General features: G+C 47.5%; 1 protein-coding gene across 2 annotated transcripts in view; it reads left to right on the top strand.

Moving 5' to 3' along the window:
* DNAAF9 (dynein axonemal assembly factor 9) overlaps positions 1-15,919 on the top strand; it is a 160,836-nt gene that overhangs the window by 110,377 nt on the left and 34,540 nt on the right. For both annotated transcript variants that reach the window (XM_058432850.1, XM_032142449.2), the window contains exons 23-27: positions 656-744; positions 3,012-3,113; positions 3,385-3,502; positions 7,437-7,525; positions 9,872-10,030. In XM_058432850.1, coding sequence (XP_058288833.1) covers positions 656-744; positions 3,012-3,113; positions 3,385-3,502; positions 7,437-7,525; positions 9,872-10,030 — 557 coding nt within the window. The remainder of the gene's footprint in view (positions 1-655; positions 745-3,011; positions 3,114-3,384; positions 3,503-7,436; positions 7,526-9,871; positions 10,031-15,919) is intronic.

The raw sequence follows: 15,919 nt of genomic DNA, 5'->3' as shown, positions 1-15,919 counted from the left end.
CATAGATGAGGGAGCTTACAAGAATGGTACGACCCACTTAGAGACCAAGCAATAGCCAAAGCCAAACTGATGGCCAGCCTCATGACTAGTGGGAATTCTTGGAAAGGTGTGATTACAGCAGCTTGTGAGGAGACAGTGTTCCTCCCTCAGGTCAGATTCGCAGACCATAGAGGATGCAAGAGTTGATCTTGGCTATAGAATAGCTTCTCAGCCCAGTCTGTGTCTCCCACCTTTGCTGGACCTTTTTACCTCCTTGTGCTTGTCCTTTCAATCTGGGAAAGTGAAGACGGCCCTTTAGGTTCTCTTCAGCCATCCCTCTGTCTCTTGGCAGGAGTTACTTGAACCACTCCTTTCTGTCTCCCTAGAGGAGAACATGCCTCTGCTGCGAGGACAGTGTTACCCGACCCCTTTCTCCATACTTCCTGACCTCTCAAGGAGCAGAATCCCTTGGGGAGTAACCCAGAAAGACATTCTGGTTTTTAAAAATACAGAACAAAATTGCTTCAGGCCTCTATTTTTGAAGCAAACTTGTTTGTTATAGTCATTTTCTCTGCAGTGACAGTCTAGATTTTCAACAACCATCAAATCCCCACGTGGGTTCCATATCCTGTTGTTGGGTTTAAAGTGTTCTTTGCTCAAATTCTGTTTTGTTTAGGTCTTCTCCCTCTGGCAACAGCAGGATAACTCGGGGCTCTCTTTAAAAGTGATCCAGGAAGATGGATTATCTGTGGAACAAAAGAGATTGTAAGTGGCTGCTTCAGTATTTGTGCTTGCTTCCCTAGGCTTTGTGGGTATGCTGTCTCTGCAGGATGCCTCGCATTGTGTAACACAGGGGTCTTGGCTTCTGAAAGGGTCAACACAGACATTTCAATGCTGCCAACTTGCAGGTAGCCGGTGCCCTTGGGGGAATAGAAGGCAAGAGAGGGCCATGTGCAGTGCCTCACACTTGTAATCCCAACACTTTGGGAGGCTGAGGCAGGAGGATGAATTGAGCACAAGAATTAGAGACTAGCCTGCCTGGGCAACATAGTGAGACCCCGTCCCTACAAAAAATAAAAAATTAGCTGGGTATGGTGGCACATGCCTGTAGTCTCAGCTAGTCAGGAGGCCGGGTTGGAAGGGTTACTTGAGCCCAGGAGTTCAAGGTTGCAGTGAGCCATGACCGTGCCACTGCACTTCAGCCTGAGTGATGGAACAAGACCCTTTAAAAAAAAAAAAAAAAAAAAAAACGAAAAAGGTCCCCACTGCCAGGAGCCAGTGTGGCTGTGAGGGGCCACGTCTCACAGCCCTGACCCAGGCCAGGCATGGTGTTGGGCGCCAGGCCCGTTTCACCTGTCTCGGGGGGGGCCCAGGGTCTTACTCTGTCACCCAGGGTAGAGTGCAGTGGTGCGGTCCTGGCTCACTGCAGCCTTGACCTCCTGGGCTCAGGTGATCCTCTCACTTAGCAGTTGGGACTACAGAGGTTGCAGAACTTGAAGCTAATTTACCTTGTACATGTAAAGTGTATTTTCCTGATCCAAACAAGCTTCACTGTTTTCAGCTAACAGTAACTCCAGATGAGGGTTACTACCAGGGTGGAAAATTTCAGTTTGAAACTGAAGTTCCCGATGTGTACAACATAGTGCCTCCCAAAGTAAAATGCCTGACCAAGATCTGACACCCCAACATCACAGAGACAGGGGAAATATGTCTGAGTTTACTGAGAGAACATTCAATTGACGGCACTGGCTGGGCTCCCATGAGAACATTAAAGGATGTCGTTTGGGGATTAAACTCTTTCTTTACTGACCTTTTGAATTTTGATGATCCACTGAATATTGAAGCTGCAGAACGTCATTTGCAGGACAAGGAGGACTTCCAGAATAAAGTGGACAACTACATCAAGCATTATGCCAGATGATAAAAGGGGACGATTGCAGGCCCATGGACTGTGTTACAGTTGGTCTCTAATGTGAAACAGCAAGAGGTAGCCCCACCTCCCATCCTCACACTCCCTCTCAGTCCCCTGGATTGCCCCAGTCCTGTGACCATGTTGCCCTGAAGAAGACCATCTTCGTGACTGCTCATTGTAGATGGAGAATTCAACATAAATACAGCAAGAAAATGTGTTTGGGCTTCTTAAAAAAAAAAAAAAAAAAAAAAAAAGGCGCAGTTGTTCAAGCTTGTAATCCCAGCACTTTGGGAGGCTGACGTGGTGGATCACCTGAGGTCAGGAGTTCAAGACCAGCCTGGCCAACAAGGTGAAACCTTATCTCTTCTAAAAATACAAAAACTATCCAGGCATGGTGATACGCGCCTGTAATCCCAGCTACTCGGGAGGCTGAGGCTGGAGAATCTCTGGAACCTGGGAGGCAGAGGTTGCAATGAGCCGAGATCGTGCCACTGCATTCCAGCCTGGGTGATAGAGCCAGACTCTGTCTCAAAAAAAGAAAAAAAAAAATGGGGAGGGGGGCGGGCTGGGTGCAGTGGCTTATGCCTGTAATCCCAGCACTTTGGGAGGCCGAGGTGGGCAGATCACGAGGTCAGGAGATCGAGACCATCCTGGCTAACACAGTGAAACCTCGTCTCTACTAAAAATGCAAACACAAAATTAGCCAGGCCTGGTGGCGGGCACCTGTAGTCCCAGCTACTTGGAAGGCTGAGGCAGGAGAATGACGTGAACCCGGGAGGCGGAGCTTGGCAGTGAGCTGAGATCGCGCCACTGCACTCCAGCCTGGGCGACAGAGCAAGACTCCGTCTCAAAAAAAAAAAAAAAAAAAAAGGAGAGGTGAAACCACCAAGAATCAGAATCAGAAACTCATGGTATTATGAAGGGATTTCAGGCCAGTCTTCCTATGTGGACGTACCCGTCATCATGCACTAACACTTCATTTTGTTTAAGTCTGAGATGTGTGTTTTGGAAGAGTTGACTCTGTCACTGGACTCTGGCTTGAAAGCATCAGAACCCGTTGTGTAAAGTGTATGTGCTGAAGGAAGATGGACTTCTAATCTGTGAGCTTTTGTTATTCCAGGCACTCCAGTGCACAGAAGCTCTTCAGTGCCCTGAGCCAGCCTGCTGGGGAGAAACGGAGTTCCCTAAAGTTACTCTCAGCAAAACTCCCAGAGCTGGACTGGTAAGCTCTGGTTCTGTTTATAGATGTTTAATATTCTGGCTTTTGGAATGTCAGAAACCTCAATGTTGGTCCTTTTAAGCTCCTTTTTCTTGTAGTTTCTTAGAGATCACTGTAAAATGTCACAGTAACACACTGTACACAATTTTATTCTCTAGAGAGAATCTCTCCAAGGTTTATTTTTCAGCAATTAAGTAAAAACTTTTTCATGTGAGTAGGCACCTTCAGGAAAGGCTAGGATGGTAACATAATAGCATTGTCTTTGTGTTTTTAGGTTTCTCCAGCATTTCACCATCAGCAGCATTAGCCAGGAGCCTGTGATGCGGACCCATCTTCCTGTCCTGCTGCAGCAAGCCGAAATCAACCCTACTCACAGGATAGAAAATGACAAGGTAGAGGAGCTCACCAAATATGCTGGGAATTCACAGAAAGATGATCTTGAGAGCCTGCCCCTGAATCTTTTGTGTCAGTTAACAAAAAGAACTCAGATGGAGTCCCTGTTACAGGACTGTCCACTTCCTTGGATCCTGAAATATAATGATACACATGCAACCTGCTGTATACAATGACTGTGTCAGGTGTCTACATTAACCCCAGCCAAGCCTCATGACAGTGACAAAACCCTAGCATCTTGCCGTGCCCTTCCCTGGCCTCTCAAGAACATTTAAACTCCTACTCAGTGCTTTCATGCCATCAGCTCTTCCTGATTGTGACAGGAACTTAGCTGGCAGTGGTTGACACATTGCACTTAATGCAGGGAAGGGCACCCATGTTATTCAGGCCTTGCCGGAATCAGCAGGGTAAAGTGATACTTTATAAACACTATCTTCCCCAGAGTGGATTTTTTTTTTTTTTTTTGTCACCCAGGCTGGAGTGCACTGGCATGATCTCGGCTCACTGCATCCTCCGCCTCCTGGGCTCAAGTGATTCTCCCTCCTCAGCCTCCTGAGTAGCTGGGATTACAGGGATGCACCACCACGCCTGGCTAATTTTTGTATTTTTAGTAGAGACAGGGTTTCACCATGTTGACCAGGCTGGTCTCGAACTCCTGACCTCAGGTGATCACCCACCCCAGCCTCCCAAAGTGCTGGGATTACAGGTGTGAGCCACCGTGCCCGGCCCCCAGAGTGGATTTTAATCTGCTCCTGCCTCACACTTCCCTCCTCTTGACCCCCTCCCACCATTCCTTCAGAACCGTAAGTCTCTTTTTTTTTTTTTTTTTTTTTTTTTCTTTTTTTTTTTTTTTTTTTTTTTGAGACAGAGTCTCGCTCTGTTGCCCAGGCTGGAGTGCAGTGGTGTGATCTTGGCTCACTGCAACATCCGCCTCCCAGGTTCAAGGGATTCTCCTGCCTCAGCATCCTGAGTAGCTGGGATTACAAGCATGTGCCCCCACGCCCAGCTAATTTTTTGTATTTTTAGTAGAGACGGGGTTTCACCATGTTAGCCGGGATGGTTTTTTTTTTTTTTTTTTTTTTTGAGTCTTGTTCTGTCGCCTAGGCTGAAGTGCAATGGCATGATCTTGGCTCACTGCAACCTCTGCCTCCTGGATTTAAGCAATTCTTCTGCATCGGCTTCTCAAGTAGCTGGAATTTCAGGTACCTGCCACCACGCCCTGTTAATTTTTTGTATTTTTAATAGAGATGTGGTTTCACCATGTTGGCCAGGATGGTCTCAAGCTCCTGACCTGGTTCAAACTCCTGACCTCAGGTCATCCACCTGCCTCAGCCTCCCGAAGTGCTGGGATTATAGGCGTGAGCCACCATGCCTGGCTTTTTTTTTTTTTTTTCTTTTTTGAAATGGAGTCTTGCTCTGTTGCCCAGGCTAGGGTGCAGGGGCCGGATCTCGGCTCACTGCAACCTCTGCCTCCCCGGTTCAAGTGATTCTCCAGCCTCAGCCTCCCGAGTAGCTGGGATTATAGGCATGTGCCACCAAGCCCAGCTAATTTTTGTATTTTTAGTAGAGGCAGAGTTTCACCATGTTGCCAGGCTGATCTTGATCTCCTGACTTCAAGTGATCCGCCTGCCTCGGCCTCCCAAAGTGCTGGGTTTACAGACATGAGCCACCGCGCCCAGCCCAGAACCATAAGTCTTAATAGGCTCAAAGAGGATATTTACTTCCATGCAAGTCTAGAAGATACTCAGCTGCAAAAGGAAATAAAAGCACTAAGCAGTGAGAAACGTCATTTTTTCCCTTAGGCAAGAGCGTAAAGCATCTGTTTGTAAAGCATACCTACTTGTTATATTTTATTAAAAGGTGCTCGCCCGGGCGGGATGGCTCATGCCTGTAATCCCAGCACTTTGGGAGGTTGAGGTAGGTGGATCACCTGAGGTCAGGAGTTCGAGACCAGCCTGACCAACAAGGTGAAACCACGCCTCTACTAAAAATACAAAAATTAGCCAGGCGTTGGTGGCAGGTGCCTGTAGTCCCAGCTACTTGGGAGGCTGAGACAGGAGAATTGCGTGAACCCGGTAGGCGGTGGTTGTAGTAAGCCAAGATCGTACCACTGTACTCCAGCCTGGGCAATGGAGCAAGACTCCATCTCAAAAAAAAAAAAAAAGATGCTCTTGGATTGGCCTTAAAGTAAAAACATGTCTGGCTGTATGTACATGTGCTGTGATTTGAGGGGCTGAGACCTGGGCACTGAGGAATAGGAACGAAGACAGGGAAGGCTGGATGGGAGGAGGATAAACATGGAGTACTGCCTGAGGGGTAGAAAGGGGTATGGTGTAGAGGCCCTGGTCAGAGGGAACAAGAGACAGCTTCTGGGTCCTACAAAAGAAGAGGGATTCACGGCCGTCTTCTCTGTGCTGATGTGGACAGCTCAAGTGATGAGTGCTTCCAGGCTTAGCTTTAGCATAAGTTATTTGTGACTGGGCCTGTCCTGGTGAGTCTTGTGTATTGTGAAATAAAACTTAACAGGCTGGGCGTGGTGGCTCACGCCTGTAATCCCGGCACTTTGGGAGGCTGAGGCAGGTGGATCACGAGGTCAAGAGATTGAGACCATCCTGGCCAACATGGTGAAACCCTATCTCTACTAAAAATACAAAAAATTAGCCAGGCGTGGTGGTGGGCACCTGTAGTCCCAGCTACTCAGGAGGTTGAGGCAGGAGAATCACTTGAACCTGGGAGGCGGAGCTTGCAGTGAGCCGAGATTGCACCACTGCACTCCAGCCTGGCAACAGAGCGAGACTCCATCTCAAAAAAAAAAAAAAAAAACAAACTTACAGAGGCACTTGCCATGCAAGTCATTTACATAGACCTCCCTCAGTGATTACATGGTTTCTGTCGTCACCTGCCTGATGCCTCCTTTTTCAGTGAATTTATTAAGTTGCCTTGGAATATCTACCTGAAAGGGGACCTGTTTCTCTGTAGGTGTATAATAAGGTTAGGACAGTTCAGCCTGGCCCCTCTTCCAGAATCACAAGTGCTTCACACACGCAGTGAGTAAGACTTAGCCCTGGTTGGCCAGGTGCGGTGGCTCACGCCTGTAATTCCAACACTTTGGGAGGCCAAAGCGGGTGGATCACCCGAGGTCAGGAGTTCGAGACCAGCCTGGCCAACGTGGTGAAACACTGTGTCTACTAAAAATAAAAAAATTAGCCGGGTATGGTGGCACGTGCCTGTAATCCCAGCTACTTGGGAGGCTGAGGCAGGAGAATCTCTTGAACCCAGGAGGCGGAGGTTGTAGTGAGCTGAGATCGCACCGCGGCACTTCAGCCTGGGCGACAGAGTGAGACTCCATCTCAAAAACAAAAAAGACTTAGCCCTGACCGTGTGACTTGGAGGGCACAGGCAACCAGGCAGAAGCATCCCCAGCACCACTCTCCTGTCTTCTGCCCTAGTTTACTACACCAGTGTAGCCTGGGGCATTTTTGTCCCAGACCTCCTTTCTGCCCTGTGTTTTCCTAAGAAATGTTACTACTGGGAAAAAAAGTCATAATATCCCTGAATGTCTGCTTTACAGAAGAGATCTGTGGTCTCAAGCAGGTAGGTCCTTTAATGCATTGTATTTTAACTAATCTATTCACAATCTGCTCTAATTAGTGTTACTACTCTAGTAAAAATTAAACTAGTAACACTACATTTTATATGGTATTTGCTACATGGCAAGCACTGTTCTAAACACTTTGCTTATTTTAACCCAGTTAATCTTCATACCCACTTTACAATGTAGGTTCTGTCATTGGCCTAAGGTCACAGAGTTAGTGAGAGGTCATACTGAGGTTCAGACCCACAATGCTTGGCACCAGAAGTCAGTTCTCTTAACCTCTTCTTACACAATGCAATGCAGTTGAATTGCAAACCCATGACTTTTTCTTCATGTAGGTAATTATCAGCATTGTAACCGGCCTCCCAGGCTGTCACGCTAGCGAGCTCTGTGCTTTTCTGGTCACTCTGCATAAGGAATATGGCAGGTTAGTATGGCTGCTGCCTTTGCTTTGGGGAAAGGGATTCTGACTTGGGCCTGCCTAGGCACTGGAAAACCTCAGACATGTACTGGCCTTGGTGGGACTGGTATCAGCATGGTAGTCCGCCATTCATTTAATATGCTCTACTGAGCACTTCCTGTATGCCAGGCACCGTTCTGAGTATGAGAGAATACATCGATGAACAAACAGACACGAAAATCTCTGCACTTATGGAGCTTACATTCTAGTTTGGGAAGACAAACAGATAAGGAAAAGTATATTAACTAGTGAAAAGTTCTATGGAGAAAATAAAGCAGAGAAGGGGCCGGGTGCAGTGGCTAACACCTGTAATCCCAGCACTTTGGGAGGCAAAAGTGGGTGGATCGCCTGAGCCCAGGAATTTGAGACCAGCTTTGGCAACATGGCAAAACCTACAAAAATACAAAAATTAGCCGATTGTGGTGGCGTGCACCTATAGTCCCAGCTACTTGGGAGGCTGAGGTGGGAGGATCACTTGAACCCAGGAGGGCGAGGCTGCAGTGAGCTGAGATTGCGCCACTGCATCCCAGCCTGGGCAACAGAGTGCGACCCTGATTTAAAAAACAAAACAAAACAAAACAAAAAACAAAATAAAGCAGGGAAGGTTATAGGAAGTGCAGGGCTGGGAGTGGGGTTTCAGTTTTCTGTTTTGTTTTTAGAGATGGGGTCTCTCTCTCTGTCACCCAAACTCGGGTACAGTGGCACGATCATAGTTCGCTGTAGCCTCAAACTCCTGGGTTCAAATTATCCTCCCACCTCACCCTCCCAAGTAGGCAGGACTACAGGTGTGCACCATCACACTCAACTAATTTTTTTAAAATTATACTTTAAGTTTTAGAGTACATGTGCACAACGTGCAGGTTTGTTACATATGCATACATGTGCCATGTTGGTGTGCTGCACTAATTTTTAAAAAATTTTTTAGAGATGGGGTTTTGCTATGTTGTCCAGGCTGGTCTCAAACTCCTGAGCTCAAGTGATCCTCCCACCTCATTCTACAAAGTAGCTGAGATACAGGCACACGCTACTGTGCGCCCAGCTTAGATTCCAATTTTAAATTGGATGGTCTGGGAAAACTTCACTAAGGAAGTGATATTTGAGCAAAGACTTTAAGGAATAAACCATGTAGCTATCTAGGGGAGAGCATTGTAGCAGCAGGCCAAGCAAGTGCAGAGGCCTGGGAGTGCGTCTGGTCAGCAGGGAAATTCAGGGTCATGATGGTTATAAAACTTAGGCCTGGTGGATGTCATGATCCTCCCATGAGCACAAGGAGACTGCCTGAGTTCAGATGCACCTGGAACAGGTTGGCCCAGGTGAAATCAGGAAAATCATTCATCCTTCACTTCCACCTGGCTGTCAGATTACTAAACAACCCTTGCTGATTGAACCAGGCGTTTAATATCCAGTCAGTCTACCCCAAAGTAAGGCATCCTGCAGGAGGCCGTAAAGAGATTTGGAAGCCTGAAATTGCATAGAGAGTCTGCAGTTTAGGATAGGATATTGTGGAGAATGGGGAGGCAAATTACAGAGCGATGCTTGGGAAATACGGGACCTCATTTATTGAGTACTAAATGTCTAACCAGTTCCTCGTGTCTAGTGTTTTTGTTCTATAAACATTCTGAGTTATTCACCCTGCCCATTTATTTTTATTTTTGAGATGGAGTTTCACTCTTGTTGCCCAGGCTGGAGTGCAGTGATGCGATCTCAGCTCACTGTAACCTCTGCCTCCCGGGGTCAAGTGATTCTCCTGCCTCAGCCCCCCAAGTAGCTGGGATTACAGGCATGCACCACCACGCCCTGCTAATTTTGTATTTTTAGTAGAGATGGGGTTTCTCTATGTTGGTCAGGCTGGTCTTAAACTCCCGACTTCAGGTGATCTGCCCACCTTGGCCTCCCAAAGAGCAGGGATTATAGGCGTGAACCACAATGCCTGGCCAACCCTGCCCATTTCTGATTCTTAGCAAGAGACTAACTGAAGCCATCTTTTGCATGGTCTTTCAGAAAGTGACTGCCTGGTCAGAAGGAGTCTTTCTTACCTCTGACATCTGTTGGTCAAGTGCTTACCTGACCATTTTCCCTATGGCAAGGGGTTTCCTATCAAAAGCCCCAGTGACAGTGGTTTCAGGATACTGGGCTTCCAACCCATCCAGTGCCCTCTGCCTTTTTTCTGTGAGGCCAAGATGGCTTTCTCCTGAATGGATTCACTGGGCAGAATGGCTTTAGGAGTCATGGTCACATTTGAATCCATGTCTGAACCTATGGGGCTAGGCCATCAGGTGGCCCCCATGCTGAGGTTACCTTTTACCTTTCCAGATGGATGGTGTATCGCCAAATCATGGACAGCTCTGAATGTTTTCATGCTGCACACTTCCAGAGATACCTTTCCAATGCCCTGGAGGCCCAGCAGAACCGCTCTGCCCGCCAGTCAGCCTACATCCGCAAGAAGACCAGACTGCTGGTGGTGTTACAAGGGTGAGCATTGGAAGTCTTCTGGAAACAGTCGAATCTGGGTGGTGACCTTGCCATTACTCTTATTTTATGTGTGACAAACCTGGAGGCACAGAACAGACTCCACATGCATGAGCAGTGTCTGCGCTACAGAGAAGCCTTAAGCGAGCAATGACCCTATTGCCATCCTATGGCCTATAGGCTAGTGTAGCTTGCACACAAGTTTTAAGTTTGGATTTAGTGTCATCATATCCCCACAAGGTGGGGAATTAGGGAACCTGGCAAGATGAATTGGTAATTTTTGCAACAGTAGTGGTCCCTAAGTCTTCCTTCATCATCTAAATAAGGGAGCTTCATCTGTTTCAGTCCTCCCTCTTGTGGAATTGCAGAGATGACCCTCATACTCTGCAGTCTCCAGCCTCACCATGCCCTGGATTGTGGCCCAGGAGAGTTTCCTGGGACCTTCAGTGAGGAGTGGGAATATTCATGTTGGGTAAGAAGCTCCCTTTTCATGGCTGTGTGCAGAACTATGACTATAGGCTGACTAGTTCATGAAGTCTCTGTAAGCATGATTATTTTGAGTGTGCAACACGGGAGGGCAGGTTTGACAGAGCTTGTACCACTGCTCCAGGGGACCCTGGCTGAAAGGAGGTTCTTTTGACCTGGTCTAAGTCCTTTCAGGGAGGAGCCCCTCACAGACCCATCACCACCCCGGGCCCAGAGGGGAATGCGCAGTCAGGAGAACAGGAGCCGTGCTTTTCACTAGTGTCGTTATGGTTGATGGTAATAAAGAAGCTTTTGGAAGTTCTTACAAAGTGCTTTTGTGCTATGTTAGTGTTTGCAATTGGCTAGTTGTTTCCAGTAAAGAATGGGTCCCAATCCAAAGCCCCTTTTTGTGTCCTAGCTGTGATGATGGGAATTGGAGGAAAGCTGGGAGGGTGGTACTGAGGAAGGAGGCAGGTGGGACGGTGTACCCCAGCAGGCCATCTTTCCCTTTCGAGCCTTGTTCTCACACCTTGCCTCCAGCTTCCCTTCTGTCAGCCCTTTTGTCTTGCTTGTGGGCGAGGTCCTAGAAACCAGAGGAAGAGTCTGGGCTTGAAACCACTTGTTTTCTTCTGGTTTTCCATTGTTTCTACTGGTCAAAGGAATGGGTTGACCCATCTCCTTCAGATCCTGCCCCCACCAGTTGAGAGTCACTGAGGGTGTGGACCTGGAGATGAATTCAGCAGCTTGACAATGTGCAGTTGAGGTCATTTCCATCTTCCATCACTTTGGAGAGCATCACTGACTTTTTGTCTCTGACTTTACAAGTCTGCAAAAGTGTCAGCTTTTCTGGCTGCTTCTGGACTACAGTGACAGTGTGACCAGCCCACTCTTATACTGCAAACCCAGCCTTTGCCCCATCACAGCCCCAGGATATGGGGACCTCTATATCCTGGGGCTGGAGGACTCCAGTCAGAATACTAGCTAAATGCTGTGGCTCTTCACTAAGACGCTGTTCTTACCAGCTGGGCCCATGTAGCACCCTCCTTTATAGCATGTCCATCATCCATCATCTTGGAGCTGGGCCTTCATGCCCATTATTTAGGTTGTTGGCGATGGGAGATCCCAGATGCTTCTTATATTAAGAATTATATTCTTTGAATATGGCTTTATTTTCTTTCTTTCTTTTTTTTTTTTTTTTTTGAAATGGAGTCTTGCTCTGTCGCCCAGGCTGGAGTGCAGTGGTGCAATCCCAGCTCACTGCAACCTCCACCTCCCGAGTTCAAGCAATACTCTCACTTCAGCCTCCCAAGTAGCTGGGATTACAGGCACACGCCACCACACCCAACTAATTTTTGTATTTTTTTTTTTTTTTTTTTGAGACGGAGTCTCGCTCTGTCGCCCAGGCTGGAGTGCAGTGGTGCAATCTCGGCTCACTGCAAGCTCCGCCTCCCGGGTTCACGCCATTCTCCTGCCTCAGCCTCTCCGAGTAGCTGGGACTACAGGCGCCCGCCACCACGCCCGGCTAATTTTTTTGTATTTTTAGTAGAGACGGGGTTTCACCGTGGTCTCGATCTCCTGACCTCGTGATCTGCCTGCCTCGGCCTCCCAAAGTGCTGGGATTACAAGCGTGAGCCACCGCGCCCGGCCTAATTTTTGTATTTTTTAGTAGAGATCATATTTCACTATGTTGGCCAGGCTGGTCTCCAACTCCTGACTTCAGGTGATCCGCCCGCCTCAGCCTCCCAAAATGCTGCAATTACAGGCGTGAGCCACTGCTCCTGGCCGTTTTTTTTTTTTTTTTAATGAGATGGAGTCTCACTCTGTCGTCCAGGCTGGAGTGCAATGGTGCAATCTTGGCTCACTGCAACCTCTGCCTCCTGGGTTCAAGCAATTCTCTTGCCTCAGCCTCCCGAGTAGCTAGGATTACAGGTGCTCACCACCACGCCTGGCTAATTTTTGTATTTTTAGTAGAGATGGGGTTTCACCATCTTGGTTAGGCTGGTCTTGAACTCCTGACCTCAAGTGATCCACCTGCCTTGGCTTCCGAGAGTGCTGGGATTACAGGTGTGAGCCACCGCGCCCAGTTCCTGGCCTTTGTTTTTAGAGATGGGTCCCCCTGTGTTGCCCAGGCTGGTCTCGAACTCCTGAGCTCAAGCAATCTTCCCACCTCAGCCTCCCAAAGTGGTGGGAGTATGGGTGTGAGCCACCATGCCTGGCTTGGCTTTATTTTCATTTATAGCATTCTTTGGGGAAACGTGTAATATAGGACAGAGATTTCTGTAGCCCCTAGAGTGGCCCGATGCCACTCAATTTAGTGAAGCGGTGGGGCAGTAGAATTGAACTTTGACATCAAGTGGAGCTGTTAGTTGTTTTAAAAATTGAATTTGTGTATTTTAAAATGACAAAGTTTTAGAAATGGAGGACAGATTAGTGATTGACAGAGGTCAGAATGGGTGTGGAGGGCAGGAGGGAGGTGGGCATGTTTATAAAAGGGCAACACAAGGGATCCTTGGGTGTTGGAACTGTTTAGTATCCTGACCATGGTGATGGATATAAGAACCTACATAGGTGGTAAAATTGAATAGAACTTAATACACACACACACACACACACACACACACACACGCAAATATAAGTAAAACTGGAAAAATCTGAATTTTAAAAAATTAATTTTAGAGAATTTGAGGGGCTGTATTTATACTCTGGAATGTTATAAAATCATTCTTTAAAATTATCTACATTAAAAACAAAATTTGAAATTAATGTAAAAACTTGTGCACACTCAGATTGTAGGCTTAAATTGCAAACATAAAACTGAGCCCGAAGGAGACTTGAATAGATTATCTGTTGTTTCAGAGAAAAGAAAGTTAAGGTCCTGCTGGGTTTTTGTTTTCTTTTTATTTTTAATAAAGAAAATACTGACAGAAAGCAAACATGAAGAGACAGTTTTTTGCCTTCATCATACAGTTGGGTCAGTTTAGCCCGAGTGGTCTGGTACACGCTCTAGCCTGGGCTCCATGGCTCACACCTGTAATCCCAACACTTGGGGAGGCCAAGGTGGGTGAATCACTTGAGCTCAGGAGTTTGAGAGCAGCCTGAGCAACATGATGAAACCCTGTCTCTACCAAAAATACAAGAAATTAGCTGGGTGTGGTGATGCACACCTGTTGTCCCAGCTACTCAGGAGACTGAGGCAGGAGGATCACTTGAGCCTGGGAGGCAGAGTTTGCAGTGAGCTGTGACCCTGCCACTGCACTCCAGCCTGGGCGACAGAGCAAGACTCTGTCTCAAAAAAAAAAAAAAAAAAAGACTCTAGTAACTTGAGCATGGTGCTTCCTTCTGGGTAAGGGGTGCTCTTTCTGTCTGGAGGCCTCACCCAGGATGATTATGGGGCTGGGGAGGGAGGGAAGTTCTAGCAGGGATTCCCCTAATGGATAGAGTGAATGGCCCAGGGCCTCCTCTCTTGGGGAAGTGCCCAGTTGCATAGGCCTCATCAAGGAGACAGGGGCCTGTTTTTTACTCTAACCTTTTTCCATTAAAGTCAATGGAAATTAATGAAATGCTCTGAAAACCTAGAAATTCCCCAGCCACCCTCTCTAAGGGAAATCCTGTTATATTAAAATGACTCCTCAAGCATGGCTTGTAAATCCTTTTCAGTTGTCCTTTGCTTCCCTAAGAAATGAGTCTCTACTGCTTACACTGAAGTCTCCTGTAGGCTGTTTTATGTTTACAATTTAAGCCTACGATCTGAGTGAGCACATGTTTCACATTAACTGTAAGAGTTAAATCCATTAACTCCATTAAACACCACCACAGAGGGATGCGGAACAGCATGCACACGCCAGCCCTGCTTACCAGGTGTGCTTCTATATGGGCCTGGAGGTGCATGTTGTGGGTGGGACTCTCCTGACATCCAGGCCCAACCAGGCACTCAGTGGAAAGAGCCACGTGTGGTCATACACACATGCCCAGGCAGGGGGAGAATCCCTGAAGAAGAGAAGGCTGTGAGCAGAGGGCTGTCAGGGCCCCCTGGGGAAACTCTAGAACCTAGTACACCCCGTTCTCTACTGAAGCACTGCCAGCTGATCAGGACTCAGGAGAACCTGGGGTGAGATGGAGTATTGTAGTCTGGGGATAAAGCCAAGGGCCTTTTTACAGATGAGTTGTTCGTAGGAACTCAAGAACAACTCAAGCAGGCTGTACCTGTCCACACCACCACCACTGGCTTCCAGAGGGCTCAGGCTAAACCAGGCCCATCTGATCAGAAAAGCTGCCTGTTAGGTTTGACTTCCTTCCATAGGAACAAACCTTTTGGTGATAGGCTGGATCAATCAGGAAAGAGTTCTCTACACGGTGACGAGGCTAGGTCCCCTCTTGAAGTGGCCAGGGGCCTGCTCAGAGTTGAACATCCAGTTTATTCACCTACCCTGCTTTAGGCAGCAGAGATTACAGTACTCAACAACCACCTGACATTCTTATTATGGAGACAGTAAACAAATAAATGAGACAATAGGGTATAAATAGCTGCTGATTGGGGCTTTGAAGAAACTTGGAGGAGGAGGTAGGGAATGCCAAGAAAAGAGGGTTGCTGGATCACACAGGGTGTATGAAGTCAGAGGATGCCTCTCCATAAGGTGCCGCCTGAGCAGGGACCTGAAGGGAGAGAGAACCACCCATGCAGATACCTGAGGAAAAGAACATTCCAGGCAGGGGAGCAAAGAATGCAGAGGTAGAAGTATGCCTGGCATGTTCAGAAAAGAGCCAGGAGACCAAAGTAGCTGGATTAGGGCAAGAGAAGTGATAGTAGATGAAATTCTTCGCTGCTCCGTAGGGGGTCAGATTATAGAGGGCTGCCTGGGACATTGTAAGGGCTTTGGCTTTCACACAGAGTGAGATGGAAGCCACCAGCAGGTTTTGAGCAGAGAAATGATATGATCTGACTCCGGGTTTAGCATATCTCTCTGGCATCTGTGTTGAAAACAGATCAGAGAGAGGTAAGGACAGAAGCAGCGACAGCTGGGAGGCTGTTGGGGTGATCTAAGCAAGAGATTATAACAGTTTGGACCCAGTGGGAGCTTGGGGGTGTAAGCAGTGATCTCTTCTAGTTATATTTTGAAGACAGAAAAAAATGGAGTCAAAGGAGACCAAAAAAAAGATATTTGAGCCTAGCATCTGAAAGAGTAGAGTCCATCCGCTGAAAAGGACAAGGAGTTTGGAGTTTGGAGAGAGTTCCAGGCAGGAGATACCAATGTGAGCTGTATTTGACGTGGATGAGTCTGCTGACCTGGATGGGTCCGGACGCACTCTCTTGCCTGTGTGTTCTGAGAAGTGGGAAGGAGAGAAAGGAGCTACTAAAGAAAATAAGCAAGTGGCAGGAGCTCCTAACTTGATTAGAAAACAGGCCTAAGGACACTAGGTCCCACCCTC

Source organism: Hylobates moloch, unplaced genomic scaffold, assembly GCF_009828535.3.
Source record: "Hylobates moloch isolate HMO894 unplaced genomic scaffold, HMol_V3 SCAFFOLD_21, whole genome shotgun sequence".
In the NCBI taxonomy this organism is placed as follows: domain Eukaryota; kingdom Metazoa; phylum Chordata; class Mammalia; order Primates; family Hylobatidae; genus Hylobates; species Hylobates moloch.
The sequence above is the reverse complement of the archived record's forward strand: the minus strand, read 5'-3'. Positions and strand labels throughout refer to the sequence as shown.